Here is a 15443-nt window from a genome sequence, read left to right on the forward strand (position 1 = left end):
ACAACCACAAGCCATCCACATTCATAAAGCAAAGGGCACAGGAGTGCCCACCTTCCATGAGGCCTGAAGGAGATACAGGCAGGTCCAGGGCTTGTAGGACGCTAGCCCTGGGCAGGCGCTCCACGCTCACACAGCCAAATGCCAGGAGCCTCCCATCAAAAATAATAACAAGAACAAATGCTTATGTAAGAGTTCTGGCGTGCCAGGCACGGCGGGACACGGCATATCCACTACTCCTTGGACACTCTCAACTCCCACTAATGCAGGCCGGCTGTGGAAATCGGTGCTGCTCCAGCAAATCTGAGTGGTGGATCTGAGTTCAAGTCCTGGCTCAGCCACCTTGAGACAGGCCAGGGAGGCTCCATGTCCCATCTGGGTTGGAAGGGAACACAGAGTAGGAACTGTCCCCTTTACCCTCTCTTCCACTTTACGGGGACATACAAACCAAACAGACATGCAGGCTCCCCTCCCCGCCACCAGACACACAGTACTTTGTACACCGTACTTACCAAAGCACCTGCCCGGACTGGGGCTGTCTGGACCAGCCCTTTCTACAGAGTCACTGCCTGCCTGGTCCCCAACACAAGCCTGACACCCAGAACCAACCCCGTCCCAAGCAGCGTTTCTAGCAAGGTCCCCAGCACCCATGGGTGCTGAGTCACCCTGATTTCCTGACCCAGCACTCTGCTCCTTCTCCTGGGGGGAGGGGCTGGTACCCCATCTGCCAGGGGAAGAGAAAAACCCAGATGCGACACCCCCACCCACCACCACACACAACCCAAAAATAACCGCAGCCCCCTACACACCAGAAACACAAAAACAAAATCTCGCATAAATCCAAAGTCAGAAGGGAAGAAAAAATTTTTTTCAAAAGCCAACTACTGCCCCCAAAAGGCTTTTAAACATTCTCCAAAAAAGTTTATTAAAATGTCTTCACTTTAATGCTCGAAACGGAAAAGGTTCTCAAAATATACATACGCCTCTTTTCTCATAGAAATAGAACTTTTTTATAATACAAAAAAATAATAAGACCAAAAAGAAAAAACAAAAACGAAAAAAACCAAAAACATCAACAGCAACAACCCCGCAGGAACATCTTTAAGTGATTACTCAGGGCCCGGCTGACAGTTACACGTGTGTTGCGTCAGTCCCGTGTCCACACGCGCTCAGCCACGTTTGATCCGGATTGCATCAAGTCCTGAAACCGGGTGCGCGGTGCAGGTGCGTGCGCGCGGTGCCCACGGTGTCCCCTCGGTGCAGGTGCAGGTGCGCGCGGGGCACGCACGGGGCCCTCGGTGCGCGCGGAGCAGGCGCGCGCGGGGCAGGGCGCACGGTGCCCACGGTGGCCGCGGCGGCGCCCCCCACGGCACCCCCCCGGCGCGCTAGCAGTGACCCGCCGAGGCCAGCAGCGGCTCGGGCAGCTGCTTGAACAAGTTCCGCAGGGTGCTGAGCTCTCGCGACAGCTGCTCCACCTTCTTCTGCAGCCGCTCGTTCTCGGCCGTCAGCTCCAGCACCTTGTGCTGCGTCTCCAGGTTGCGCATCTTGGCCTTGTCGCGGCTTTTGCGCACCGCGATGTTGTTGCGCTCGCGCCGCATCTTGTACTCGTCGCTAAGCTTGTCCACTGCCTTCTTGGCCTTGGCCTTGGCGGGCGCGGCCGGCGGCCCCGCGAAGCAGGCGGCGGGCGCGGCCTTGGCGTCGGCGGGGCTCGGCGTGCCGGGCGGGCTGGACGACGACGACGTGGACAGGCTGCCGCTGCTGCCGCTCGGCGTCGCCTGGTAGCCCAGGTAGGCGCGCAGGGCGAACGGGAACCCGGCCGCCATGGCGGGCGCGTCGTCCGCGCGCTTGCAGTCCGCGGGTTCGAAGCCCGGCTCCGCCTTAAGCGCGGCGGGAGGCGGCGGCGGGAAGCAGGCGGGCGGCGCGGCCTTGGCGCCCGCGCGCCCGAGGCTCACGTAACTGTAGTCGGCCGGCTTCTTAGCCGGCTTGGCGCCGTAGTCGTCGGCGAAGAGGTCGGAAAGGAAGTCGTGGTGCGCGGGCGCGGGCGCGGGCGCAGCGAAGTCCGCGGCGGGCGCGAGCGGCTCCAGGTAGGGGCTGAAGTCGATGGCGCGCTCGTGCTCGCCGATGGCCGGCTCGGCGGCGGGGGCGCGCGGCGCGGCGCGGGCCGCCTTGGCCCCGTAGGCCAGGCAGTCGGGCTCGTAGTAGAAGTTGGCCACTTCCATGGGTCTAAAGGCGGCGGGCGGCGGCGGGAGGCATGCTGCGTCCCAGGCCAGCAGGCGGTGCATGAACGCGGGGCCCGCGGGCTCCGCTGCGTCCCGGTCCCGTGCGCGGCTCGGACTCGGCTCGGCGGCGGCCGAGAGGGAGGTTTATAAGGCGGCGCCTGGCAACAAGGCTGCGTCACGCCGGGGCCGCCCCGGCCCCTCCCGCCGCCCGGCCAGTGCGCGTCATTGCCTGGCCGCGGGAGCGCGAGAGGGCGCGGCGGGGAGCGGGGCCCGGCGGGGGTCTGCGCGCGGGGACACTGAGCGGTGTCCCGGGCGCCCCGCCAGCCCCGCGATCGCCACGGACGCGGGAGACGCCGGCCCGCCCCCTTCCCGCCCCTCGGCAACTCTGAGGAGCGCGGCCGCCGCCCGCCCTCTGCTGGAGGACGCGGTGGCTAGTCTCCGCGCCGGTCCGCTGTCCCGGGCCCCCCGACTCCTGGGAAGCAGAGCGTTCCAGCCGGTGCACGACCCTAAGCCCCGGATCCTGCCCCCTGTCCCCGGCCCCCAACTCCCAGGGAGCAGTCTTCCTCCCGGTACATGTCCACCCCACCCACCCAGGTGCTGCCCACCTCTCTCGGCCCCCAATTCCTGGGAAGCACAGCCCTCCACCGGGTGCACGCCCCCCCCCCCATGCCTGCTGTCCCCAGATCCCAATCCTCCTCCCTATGCCTGGCCCGCCCTCCGCAACTGCCTACGCCACTCCCCGCGCTTCTCCGCAAAGGTGGCAGGGGTGGGGGTTCTGCCACACTGTGTGTGTCTATGGGTGAGTCACTTTGCCTCTCTGCGCTGCCTCCGTGGAGGCTGTTGATATTGTTAAAAGCAGTCCCGGTGTCAGAGAGAAATGGACCCCCAAATAGAGTACCAGGGACACGGTTGCATTTCGAAGACCTGTGCGCAGCCCTGCGCAGAGGCTGCAGGCTTCTCAGGTGGTTGGGGTGGGAGCTAGCCCCAACTCCAACCATGAGAAGCCAGCGCTCACCCTGCAGGCTGGGGAAGCAGCCCTCTGTGCATTCGAACAGTCCCCAGCCTTGGTGGGAGCCTTTCAAAGCAGCCCAGGGCAGCTCGTGCAGCCCACCCTTCTGCCACTCCCAGCCGGGCCACTCAGGCAGGAGCTGCCAACCTGCCTTGGGCTGACCCCCGACCCATTGACCCCAGCCCTGGCCTCAGCAGGCTGCCGGGGCGTTGCTCAACCTTCAGCGTTATCTGCTGAGCTGGGGTGACCTCCGCCCCCAAGAGCTGGAGAAATGACATCTCCCTATGCCCTTGGGGGTTGGGGGGAGGGAGGGAAGGGATAAGACACTTGCCCTGCCTGCGGCTTTCTGGCCTTCCCTGCCTTCCCAGCAGCCTCTGGGCCAGGAAGGGATCAGGGCCCAGAGAGGCGTGGTGACATCCCCAGGGCCACCCAGCCAGGCCTGGCTGTGAAGTGGGACACTGAGGCTCCCCTGAAGGGCTCTCCCTTATCCACCACTGGTGACAGTTTCTCCCAGCCTCTCAGCCACTTTCCCTCAGTTTCCCGGAGCCTGGCCTTCAGGAGGCTGGCCTAGGCACAGTGGAAGTCCTGAGTCCACCTTGTCCCCACTGGCCAGTAGAGGAGCACACTTCCTGTTCCCCCCTGAACACTGTCCCTCAACCCTACTCTAGGAAGCCCTCCCAGATTCCCTAAACCCTAAGCCCCTGCCCCCCATACCTCTGTCCTGAAAGCCCATCTTACTTGGCCACTCCTCTGTCTGTCCCTGCTGCCTCCTCCCCACATCAACCCCCCCCCCCCAGGGACCTTTTTTCTTTTTAATTACATTTATTTATTTGCTGTGTACATGTGTCACAACTTGCACGTGAAGGTCCGAGAGCTTGTGGCAGTCAGGTCTCTCCTTCCATCATGTGGGTCCTGGAGAGTAGACTAAGGTCGTCAGGCTTGGTCGTAAGTACCTTAGACCGCTGAGCCATCTCCCTGGCCCAACTTCTCTCTTTTTGCCCACTGTTTCAGCTGGGTGTGGCCTCGGGCAAACTGGCTCCCCTTTCCGAGCCTTAGCTTCCTGCCCAGCATTTCTGGGTTCTGGGGAGATGCACCAAGACCTGGGGAGGCTAATACAGTAATGCAGGCACCTGCTATGTGTCCTAAGCCGGTCCTCCACCCTCTCTGCGCTGCCATGTTTGACACTCATTTCCTGCTCCTGGTCATTTGCAGGTGGGCCCTGCTCTCTGCTTTACAGGTGAGGACACAGGCTCAACCGAGCGAGGTGCTGGCTCAAGGTCATGGTGGGAAAGCAGTGGTGGTGGAGAAAGTCTCCCCTTGGGGTAAAGTCCTACCAGTAAACTGAGGTCTAGAGAAAGGTGACTCGGGTCACACAGGGACTCCAGGGTGATTCAGGCCCCAGAGGCCACACTCCACCTCATCAAAGAGCTTGGCTCGCTGGCCTCCAGATTGGGCCAGCTGGCCTCTCAGCAGCCTCCCTGCTGGAGCTCACCCACCCAAGGCCGACCTAAGTGTCTCACAGGGAGGCCTGAGGAGTGTGCCCTTGTTTCCCGGCTCAGCAGGTGGTGCCTCCACCTCGCCATCGCTGCCAGCCCTTCCCCGGGGCCCCAAGGCCCCACCAGGACTGAGCAGCTGGCATAGCTGGCCTTCCCCATCCAGGGCCAGTTCCTCCCCTCTCCCTGTCCCACCCTCATGTTTGGAGGAACCTGGGCTACAAAGACCCCCAATGTGGGCAAATCAACATAGAAATGGGCTAGCCTGACACCATCATGGTGTGCTTGGGAGTTTATGTTCCGTTCTTGTCACGGTTCTGGAGTTGGAAGCTTGGGTCTTGCACACGCTCTGCCAGTGAGCTACACCCAGCCCTCTTTTTTTTTTTTTTCTTTTCCTTCTGAGACAGGGTCTTGATAAGTTGCTCAAGCTGGCCTTGAACTTGGGATCCTTCTCCTTCACCCTCCAGAGTAGCTGGGATGACAGGCTTTAAAAGCTCTCAGGCCCAGCTGCCTCTTTAAGTGAATTCATTCCTAACACGGAAAAGCAAATGTCACACCATGGTTCTTTTAAACCTGGAGCCCTGAACTGGTGTGGTGACTGTGGCCATGGTGGTTGCCAAGGCGATGGGCATTTCCAGCGTGGGCTGCATGCCCTCTGCTGCCCCCAGACTCTTAGGTATCTGTAGGAGGGAAGGCTGAAGCTGAGACCCCCTCCCCCAGCCTGCAGGCAGCAGCTGTGACTCAGAGCAGGTGGGTCTCTAGTGAAAGGGGTCAGGGAACCCCTTTTGTTCCTGTGGGGACCCTCCTTACAGTGGTTCTCTGACCATTATTGTGGCCCTGGCATTTTAGCATGGGGATGCGGAATGTCCTATATCTGGGCCCCTTTGGCCCTCTCCGACAGGTGACTCACACCTCCGTACAGCCAGCCCCACGTGGGCCTTGATGGTGGCAGCCATGAAGACGCCACACAGCAGGCAGGTATGGAAACTGGCCTCATCATGACTTCTCCCACAAAGCTGGTGCTGGCCAGCACCCCTGCCCCACATCTGAGCCTCGCTAGGTTAGAACACTCCCCACACATACCAGGGCCTGGGTTTCGCTCCCAACCAAGAAAAACAAGCCAAGAAGGAAACCACCAGGTCTCCTCTCTGAGGCCTCAGTTTCCCCCCACTGCGCTGTGCTGTCTTCAATCCCAGCCTGCCAGCCTCAGCATAACCGCCCTCTGTGAAACTTGCCTGTGTGTCTGCTGCCACCACGTGGCAAGTCCTGGAACTGCAGGAGTGACTTGTTATCTTTTGGGTCCATCTGGGTGCCGTGATTCGCTATCGAGGGGACTGGTTCTGTGGGTGTGGGTATATATCACACTCACAGGATATGAGCGCGCCACTAAGAGAAGTACAGATGTCCAAGAGATGGACAAAAGGCACTCAGCCTTTGTGTAGTTAGCTCACCAAACTTTTTAAACTATGGTTCTAATCCTAGAGACACACAATGCGTGGATAAAATCAGACTCTGGGAAAACACTGCGGGAATGGGGATCAATGCTGGGGACCTGAATGTCATAGGGTACGGTGGGGGGTGACATAAGTACAGAAGCCCGTACCAGATAGTACGGGTCTCTAGCAAGCAGAGAAACGGCCAACCAAAGACCACATCACAGCTTTGCTGGCCGTTGTCATAGAGACTGCCTGTTATGGGGACCAAGAGACGGAACAGAACCTGTGATGGACCCCTCTGGCTCCTTGTAGGGCATGGTCTATGCTATAGGTCAACGAGGGAAAGACATCCACCAGGCAGGAGGTGAGGGTGGGCCTGGGGGGAGGAGGTCACCTTCAGGACCTACTGAAGATGAGGCCATTGAGATGTGCTGATGGGGATGGGGTGCTGTGCCTCTGGGGTCTGAACCACAGCAGGAGAGGTCTGGTGAATGACTCCATAAAGGTCGAGCTGCTTTGTCTGGCTCTCGGCTTTTCTTGTTCCTCTCCGTGGCTGTGACTTGTAACCACAGCCCTTGGAAGGCTGAGCCAGGAGGTTTGCTTTTTTTCCAGATCAGTCTTAGCTTTGCACTGAGACCCTGGTCAAAAGAGAAGATGTAGCCGGGCGGTGGTGGCACCTTTAATCCCAGCACTCGGGAGGCAGAGGCAGGCGGATCTCTGTGAGTTCGAGGCCAGCCTGGTCTACAAGAGCTAGTTCCAGGACAGGCTCCAAAGCTACAGAGAAACCCTGTCTCGAAAAACAAAAAAAAAAAAAAGAGAGAAGATGTGAGACATCCCTCCCCTGGATTCAGCAGTCAGCAATGACAGTGAGGACGCCATCTTGTGCACATAGTCCAGACTGCCTCTTGCTTTCTCGGGGTCTTCTGAGATCCTGCGTAGAGCCCACAGCCACACCTTCAAACGTCAGCATCCCTGTAATGACGAGCATCTTTTCGTCTAAAGCCCTGACGCCGGAGGATGACTGATTCGGATGTCTGTGCCGTAGCAAGTCTGTGGCCTCCTGAGCAAAGGAATCGGAAAGCGTGAGAGGAAAATGACCTCACTGAGTAACTCCAGAAGCACCAGGCATTGCGACGCAGGCCCTGTGATCCTGCACCCAGGAGGCAGAGGCAAAAGGATCAAGAGTTCAAGGTTTGGGCGCACAGTAGTGCACACCTTTAAAACCAGCACTCTTAAGGCAGAGGCAGGTGGATCTCTGAGTTCAAGGCCAGCCTGGGCTACACAGTGAGACCCTAACTTAAAAAAAAAAAAAGATACCTTTTGCTGACCTAGAAATACCAGTTCATTTACAAAGACAGAGAGAGGTGGCCATGCACCAGTGCTTATGACGTCACACGGGTGTTGTCCCTAGAATGTAAAGGGATGAGGTGGCTTTGTGGGGGAGGAGCGGGACAATGCTGTCCAACAGAACTTTCTGGTATGCTGGGACAACCTCTCCCTGTGTCAGATCAGCCCCTGGGGCCTGGTTGATGCCGCTGAAGAGCAGATTTTTACTGCGTGTGTGTTTGTTTAGTGGCTTTGTTTTTGAGACAGACTCATGTAGCCCAGGCCAGCCTGACCCCCTTGCCTCCACCGGGATGACAAGCGTGCGCCACCACACCTGGCTTGAATTCCAATATTTACATCTCATCCTGGGGCTGGTGACCATTGTAACGAGTGGCAGTCATCTCTACAATCTATTGATTTGTTCTGTTTTGTTTTTAACGTGTGTGGGTGTTTTGCCTGCATGAGTGCCTGCTTTCTGCAGAGGCCAAAAGGGGGTGTCAAATCCCCTGGAGCTAGGGACGGTTGTGAGCCATCATGTGGGTGCTGGGAACTGAACCTGCGTCTTCCGGAAAAGCAGCCAGTGCTCTTAACCACTGAGCCATCTGCCAGGCCCCCTCTACGGTCACTTGTTAACTGAAGAAACAAACACTGTGGGTTGGACTCTGCTGTGTTTTTGAGGGAGGGTGGAAGCTCCTACTTAGAATGAGAGACATGAGAAAGTGGGAGCATGGGTAGGGTCAGGCAGTGTACCCCAAAATCCACTGGCTTAAACTCTATTTTAGCCTGGCTCATGGCCTATAAACCTGGCACTCAGGAGACTGAGCTAAGAGAGCTCCTGCCTCGGCTACATGAAGTTGGGACCAGCCTGGGCTACAGAGTGAAGCCTTGTGAGGGAGGGGGCGCCATAGAAACCCTTATCATTTGCCATGGCTGATGTCTGGCTGAGTAGTGTGTCTGTGACCACAGTCCTCCCTTCCTCAGTTGCCCCCAGGCAGTGTTTTCTTCCCCTTGTGGTCTCCCTACATGGTTTTCTATGTCACCTTAGTACACGGTCCACATGGGCGTTCCTAGTGTCCCCCTCATGTGGCCCTTTCTCTGTGCCTCCCAGAACATGCTTCTGACATGGAAACAGGTTTTGCAGGTAGCGTAGAAATGGAACCTATCTTCTTAGACTTACATCCAAGGGTGGCACCAGGACAGAGGTTACAGCCTTGGTCCAGCCCTGACGCCAGGATGAGGTTGAAGCAAAAGACCTCCACCCTTGTGACCTTCGTGTCAGTGACTGCGTGACCCAGCAGGTAGACTGCAGCCTAGGGCCATGATCCAGCCCCTGAAACTCATGTGGGAGGAGAGAGCCTGACTCCCAAGGTGCTGCATGCCTGTAATTGCAGCACACGGGAGGTGAAGGTGGGAAGACCAGGAGTTCAGGGCCAGCCTGTGCTATAGAGACTTTGGGGCCAACCTGTACTACATGAGACTCAACAATAAAGAGAGACAGCCCCAGAGGATCTGGAGAGACAATCTCAGAGGTTAAGAGAACTAGCTGCTCTCTAGAGGACCTGGCTCCATTCCCAGCACCCAATGGTGGCTCACAGCCATCTGTAACTATAGTTCCAGATGGCCTGACACCCTCTTCTGGCCTCTGCAAGCACTGCATGCCATGTGGTATACCTACATACATGAAGGAAAAAAACACCTATACACATAAAAAATCAAATTTTAAGAAATAAATCTTTAGCTGGGCGGTGGTGGCAGATGTCTTTAATCCTAGCACGTGGGAGGCAGGGAGTTCCAGAACAGTCAGGGCTACACAGAGAAACCCTGTCTCGAAAAACCATGAATGAATGAATCTTTAGCCAGGCAGTGATGGTGCACACACTTAATCCCAGTACTCAGGAGGCAGAGGCAGGAGGAGACCGCTGTGGCTGACAGTTTCGGAGACCTTGTCTCCACTGCTGCCAAGCTGAAGCATCACGGCAGAAAGACCCACAGAGAAACGGTAAACAAGGCTGTAGGCATGAGGAGGCAGAGAGAGGAGAGGGCATGCCCTCAGTGCCCACTTCCCTAACAGCCTAAGAGTCCAGCTTGATCCTCATGGATTAGCCCCTAGTGATGTCCAACTCTCTCAGTAGCACTGCTCCCTCACCCCCGCCCACACTCCAGGCCAAGCCTTCAACATCCGGAGGACACTTCAAATACAGACCACAACAGGAGGGGTAAGAAAGCCTGCCACCAACATTTGCCTGTTCCCTCATCCCCATCACCCCCACCCCCGTCACCCTTTCCTGTCCCTGGTTAGCCAAGGCAAACTAACCCTTCCCTCTTCTGTGCGTCCCTCGAGGTCAGCCGAATCTCTGTGCCTCCACCAATGAGGTTCAGCGGCAGTGATGGGCCACCACCCTGAGTGCGCCCTCAGGTGCAGTACACAGAGCTGCCGCCAGAGGGCGCTTCCGCCCGCTGTGGCCTGACATCCGGTCACACCCAATAGATGACCCTAAGGATGCTCACCAGGTGCACCTACTCTGCTCCTCCCCAGGGAGCCCTCGCCCACCCAACTGGACATCTGTGTGCACACCGTCTGCATGGGCAAGCATCCTGCAAGGGGGTGGCTTTCCGTGTACTGACCCTCCGTCCCTCACCTCCCGCCCGCCCCGACGATATCTTGGTTTTGGAGATGAAACTTAGGACCCCCTCCAAGTCGCTTTTTTTAAAACTTCTAAAAGTTGCACTTATTTGTGTAGGAGGTGCAGGCATTCGGCGGGGACAGGTAAAGGTCAGAGGACAACTTATGAGAGTTCTCTCCCTCCATCATAGGGTCAAGTCTAGCAACAAATGAGCTTACTCACTAATGTTGCTCAGCCCTAACGTTTTTTAAATCTTTATTTTTAGATGTATGTATTGTATGTGTGGGGGTGTTTTGTCTGCATGTGTGTATACCACGTGCATATCTGGTCCCTAAAAAGTTCAGAAGAGGCCGGGTGGTGGTGGTGGTGGTGGTGGCACACGCCTTTAATCCCAGCACTTGGGAGGCAGAGGCTGGTGGATCTCTGTGAGTTCGAGGCTAGCCTGGTCTACAGAGTGAGTTCCAGAAAAGGCTCCAAAGCTACACAGAGAAACCCTGTCTCGAAAAACAAAACAAAATTCATAAAAAGGTGTTCTGTGCCCTAGAACTGGAGTTCTAGGATGGTTGTGAGCCAACATGTAAGCGCTGGGAATCGAACCCAGATCCTCTGCAAAAACAGCAAGCTCTCTTTAACCGCTGAGCCAACTCTCCAGCCCTCTAGCTGCCCAAGCTGTCTTTGAACTTCCATTTTTTAAGGGTTTTTTTTGAGTTATATATATTTTTTCTCCACTACCCTCCCTTTCTACCCTCTCCCATGGTCCCCATGCTCCCAATTTACTCAGGAGATCTTGTCTTTTTCTACTTTCCATGTAGATTAGATCTATGTATGTCTCTCTTAAGTCCTCTTTGTTGTCTAGGTTCTCTGGGGTTGTGAAGTGTAGGCTGGTTTTTCTTTGCTTCATGTCTAAAGCCTCTTATGAGTGAGTACATATGATATTTGTATTTCTGGGTCTGGGTTACCTAACTCATATGACATTTTCTAGATCCATTCATTTGCCCACAAATTTCAAGATGTCATTTTTTTTCTGCTGTGTAGTACTCCATTGTGTCCACATTTTCTTTATCCATTCTTCGGTAGAGGGGCATTTAGGTTGTTTTCAAGTTCTGGCTATGAGAAATAATGTTGCTATAAACATAGTTGAGCACATGTCCTTGTGGTGTGATTGAGCATCCTCAAAAGTGGTATTGCTTGGTCTTGAGGTAGGTTGTTTTCTAATTTTCTGAGAAATTTCCATACTGATATTCAAAGCAGTTTGCACTCCCACCAGCAATGCAGAAGTGTTCCCTTTACCCCACAACCTCTCCAGTATAAGCTGTCATCAGTGTTTTTAATCTTAGCCATTCTTACAGATGTAAGATGGAATCTCAGAGTTATTTTGATTTGCATTTCTCTGATGACTAAGGATGTTGAGCATTTCCTTAAGTGTCTTTCAGCCATTTTAGATTCCTCTGTTGAGAGGTTTCTGTTTAGGTCTGTACCCCATTTTTATTGGATTATTTGTTCTTTTGATGACCAATTTCCTGTTCTTTATATATTTTGGAGATCAGCCTTCTGTCTGATGTGGGGTTAGTGAAGATCTTTTCCCATTCTGTAGGCTGTTGTTTTGTCTTGTTGACCATGTCCTTTGCTTTACAGAAGATTTTCAGTTTCAGGAGGTCCCATTTATTAATTGTTTCCCTCAGTGTCTGTGCTACTCAGATTATATTTAGGAAGTGGTCTCCTGTGCCAATGTATTCAAGTGTACTTCCCATTTTCCCTTCTATAAGCGAACTTCCATTCTTACTACCTCAGTTTACCCTATAGCTGGGATTACAGGCCTGGCCACAAGGTCTTGTGTAGCTCAGGCTGGCCTCAAACTCACTATGTAGCTGAAGATGACCTTGACCTTCTGATGCACCTGCCTTCACTGCCATGGTGCTGGGACTGCAGGTGTGCATTGGCACACCCAGTTTATGTGCTGCTGGGGATGGACCCATTCACCTTTTAAATGTTTTAATTATGAGACAGTTTGAGATTTAGAGATGAGTTACACAGTTGCTGTGTGGTGTCCTACAGTGTCTAGCTTCACACAGGCATTTAATGTTTTCTCTGAGCTGTTGCAGCATCAGTGCCGGGTCAGCACCTTCCCTCCGAACACCTCAGTAGTTTTGCCGAGAACAGAGCTTCGCAAAAAAATACAGCCCAAGGCTTCTTGGTGTCTTCCGCTCACTTGGATGGCACCGCTGGCCCCAGCAATGTCCTCTAAGGTGCAGGTATGGCCTGCCTGTCGCTGTTGCCTCTCTCTTGTCCTGTGCCTGGAACAGTTACTCTTTCTTTTTCTTCTTTCATTTTATTTTTTTCTTTTTTTAAAATTTATTATGTATATAGTGTTCTGGGCACCAGATCTCATTATAGATGGGTGTGAGCCATCATGTGGTTTCTGGGAATTGAACTCAGGACCTCCGGAACAGCAGTCAGTTCTCTTAACTTCTGAGCCATCTCTCCAGCCCCTCATTTTATTTTTTGACAAGATCTTGCTGTCCTCAGGGCACCCGTCCCGTCTCATCCTCCTGAGAACCTAACTCATAAAACATCTGCCATTCTTTTTGTCCTGCCATGTTTTGGAAACCCATGGTTTTTGTCTCAAGTCAGGAAGTTGAGGAAGAGGACAGCCATCTTGGGAACTCACCACCTTTATTGCATAGCTGTGGTCCCTCTCCCTATCTGGAGACCTACTAGGGAGGCTGATTCCTCAGTTCTCTGACAAAATCAGTTTAAGGAAGAAAGGGTTTACGCAGCTCATAATCCCAGGTTCCTGTCCATCATCTGGAGAGGTCACAGGGGCACGGGAGCTGGAAGCAGCTGAACATCATGTCCACAGGGAGCAATGAGCGTCAGCATAGAGGCCCTCTCTACATTCCCAAGCCCATGGAATGGTGCCACCCACAGTGGCTAGGACTTTTACATCAGTCATTCAATCAAGACATCTCTCACAAACATTCTCAGGTGATCCAAGGTCAGCGTCTCCCAACCTGTGGGTTGTGACCCCTTTGGAAGTCACCCAAGACCATGGGAAAACAGATATTTACATTAACAGTAGCAACATTACAGTTATAAAGTAGCAACAAAACGGTTTTATGGCTGGAGGTCACCACAACATGTGGTGAAACAACATGTGGAACTGTACTACAGGGTCACAGCATTAAGACTGAGAACCACTGCTCTAGATTGTGCCCTGTTGACGATTTGTCACCCAGCTCCAGCGTCCCACTGGGCACATTCATTGGTTTAGTCTCTAGGGGACAGGACCCAAGCCTGTGTGCTTAGCACCTTGGTGAGATTCTCCAGTCCTAGGTGCTTGGTTATTGCCCCAGTTAAAGTATCAATGAACGAATACTTTCTTGCAGTCCAGAGCCCAGTTCCTGTGTTCATAGGAAGTAGGCTAAAATAGGCTCGCTCTTGCGCGCCCGGAGCGGAGACTGGAATTCGATCTTAGATCCGTGATTTTAATCTCGACACCCAGGCTCTTTCCTCAGTTGCCCATAAGGAACCAAAGCTGGGTTTGAAAACCCCCTTAACAACCACGCAAGTTGAAGTCCCGAAATCTGCCAGCAGGTGTCGCCAGAATTCCCTGGCCACAGTTAGACCAGAAAGCCCCAGCGCAAATATGCCGGATGTCTGTAGTGTCTGTGTTTGGGGGAGGGGGACTTTACCTCCCAGGCAGTCTGCAAGATGTTGCACCTCAAACAAAGCTGCAGCTGCATCTTTGCATCTTTGTTCACAGGCTAGAAACAGAATCTCAAAGAGTAAAAGCCACCCTTAAAATTATTAGATTACACTGTTTCAAAAACTGACAGCTAAGGAAAGTAGGGCCCAGAGAGGGCAGGAGGTTAGCCAAGGACACACAGCAAGCTAATATACCAGACACCTGGGAACTGCTTCTCTGTAACCATGAATTTCTTCTGCGTGAGGGCTTTGCCGCCTGCCCCCACCCCCGGACCCCGCGCGCGCCCAAACTGCAGCTAAACTGCAGTAGTCTGCAGCGGGGAGGGGCGGAGCCTCCACTCCTGTTCAGTAGGCAGAGGAAAATGACCTAGAATACAGTGGACTTTTGCTTTCAGGGACCGACTCTCTTTCTGTCTTGTGTGCAATCGGAAATTTCCATCTCATGGGCCAAAGTGGCTGGTCTAGCACCTACTATCATATTTATATTTGAGTGTGGGGGAAGCAAAAGAGAAAAAAAAAAAGAATTAGCCTCTTGATAAACTCATGTGTGCACACACCATTCAAGAATGAGAATCTGAGCCGGGCGGTGGTGGCGCACGCCTTTAATCCCAGCACTCGGGAGGCATGGTCTACAAGAGCTAGTTCCAGGACAGGCTCTAGAAACTACAGGGAAACCCTGTCTCGAAAAACCAAAAAAAAAAAAAACAAAAAAAAAAAAACAAAAAAAACCCAAAACTGTTGGGGCTGGAGAGATGGCTCAGAGGTTAAGAGCACTGGCTGCTCTTCCAGAGGTCCTGAGTTCAATTCCCAGCAACCACATGGTGGCTCACAACCGTCTATAATGAGATCTGGTGATCTCTTCTGGCATGCAAGCATACAGGGAAGGAATGTTGTATACATAATAAATAAATAAATCTTTAAAAAAAAAAACAAAACTGTTAAAATGGTTAAGACGGTAAGCTTTCTGTGTATTTTACCGTGGTTTTAGTATTTATTGTTGCTATGATCGCGGTGATTGTGACAGGGTCTTACATAGTCCAGGCTACCCCCAACCTCATTACTAGCCGAGGACGACCTTGAACTCAGGATCTTCCAGCCTCTGCCTTGCTGGTGTGATAGGTGAGCATCACCACAGGTATGGGGTGGGACCCAGGACGAGGACTCTACCAACTGAGCCGAGTCCCCTGCCCCATAGCCGCACAATTTCAAAATGCCAGGGAAAAAGAAATGGTTGGTGCTTCCACCGTAGCCTAAGGTGAGTCCGCAGAGGCCCTGCCCCCCCCCAGACCAGCCTAGTGCTACCAGCTTGACTCGAGGCTAACACAATCTCCCTCTCCCTCTCCCTCTATCCCTCCCTCCGTCCCTCCCTCCCTCCCTCTCTCTCTCTCTCCCAGTTTAGACAGCTATCAGCTGCCCAGGGCTCCCAGGGGACTCCTCCTCAGCTGCTGTCAAAGCAGCACAGTTGTTTTGAGATCCTGCGTTGTACTTGGAGGTGGCGGTGGGGTGCACCCGGAGTGGAATTGCTGTGGCACTGGGCACTGGATGATCACTTTTCTTTTGAGAAAAAAATTAAACTCATGAGTAATCCATGGGCTGGAGACTAAGAGGGGGCATGCTTGGTGACATGCAGCCCC

The 15443-nt window shown here is 54.0% G+C and overlaps 1 protein-coding gene across 1 annotated transcript; it reads right to left on the bottom strand.

The window, feature by feature from the left end:
• Positions 1–918: 918 nt before the first annotated feature.
• On the bottom strand, positions 919–2349 carry Cebpb (CCAAT enhancer binding protein beta). The gene has a single exon (XM_038330856.2). The coding sequence runs from the start codon at positions 2277–2279 to the stop codon at positions 1383–1385; it is 897 nt and encodes a 298-aa protein (XP_038186784.1). The 5' UTR covers positions 2280–2349; the 3' UTR covers positions 919–1382.
• Positions 2350–15443: the final 13094 nt, after the last annotated feature.

The sequence above is a fragment of the Arvicola amphibius genome, chromosome 5 (genome assembly GCF_903992535.2).
Source record: "Arvicola amphibius chromosome 5, mArvAmp1.2, whole genome shotgun sequence".
NCBI classification, from domain to species: Eukaryota; Metazoa; Chordata; class Mammalia; order Rodentia; family Cricetidae; genus Arvicola; species Arvicola amphibius.

Excerpts from the sequence above, each read along its gene's own strand:
- Cebpb (XM_038330856.2), bottom strand. The coding sequence starts at position 2,279 with ATGCACCGCCTGCTGGCCTGGGACGCAGCATGCCTCCCGCCGCCGCCC.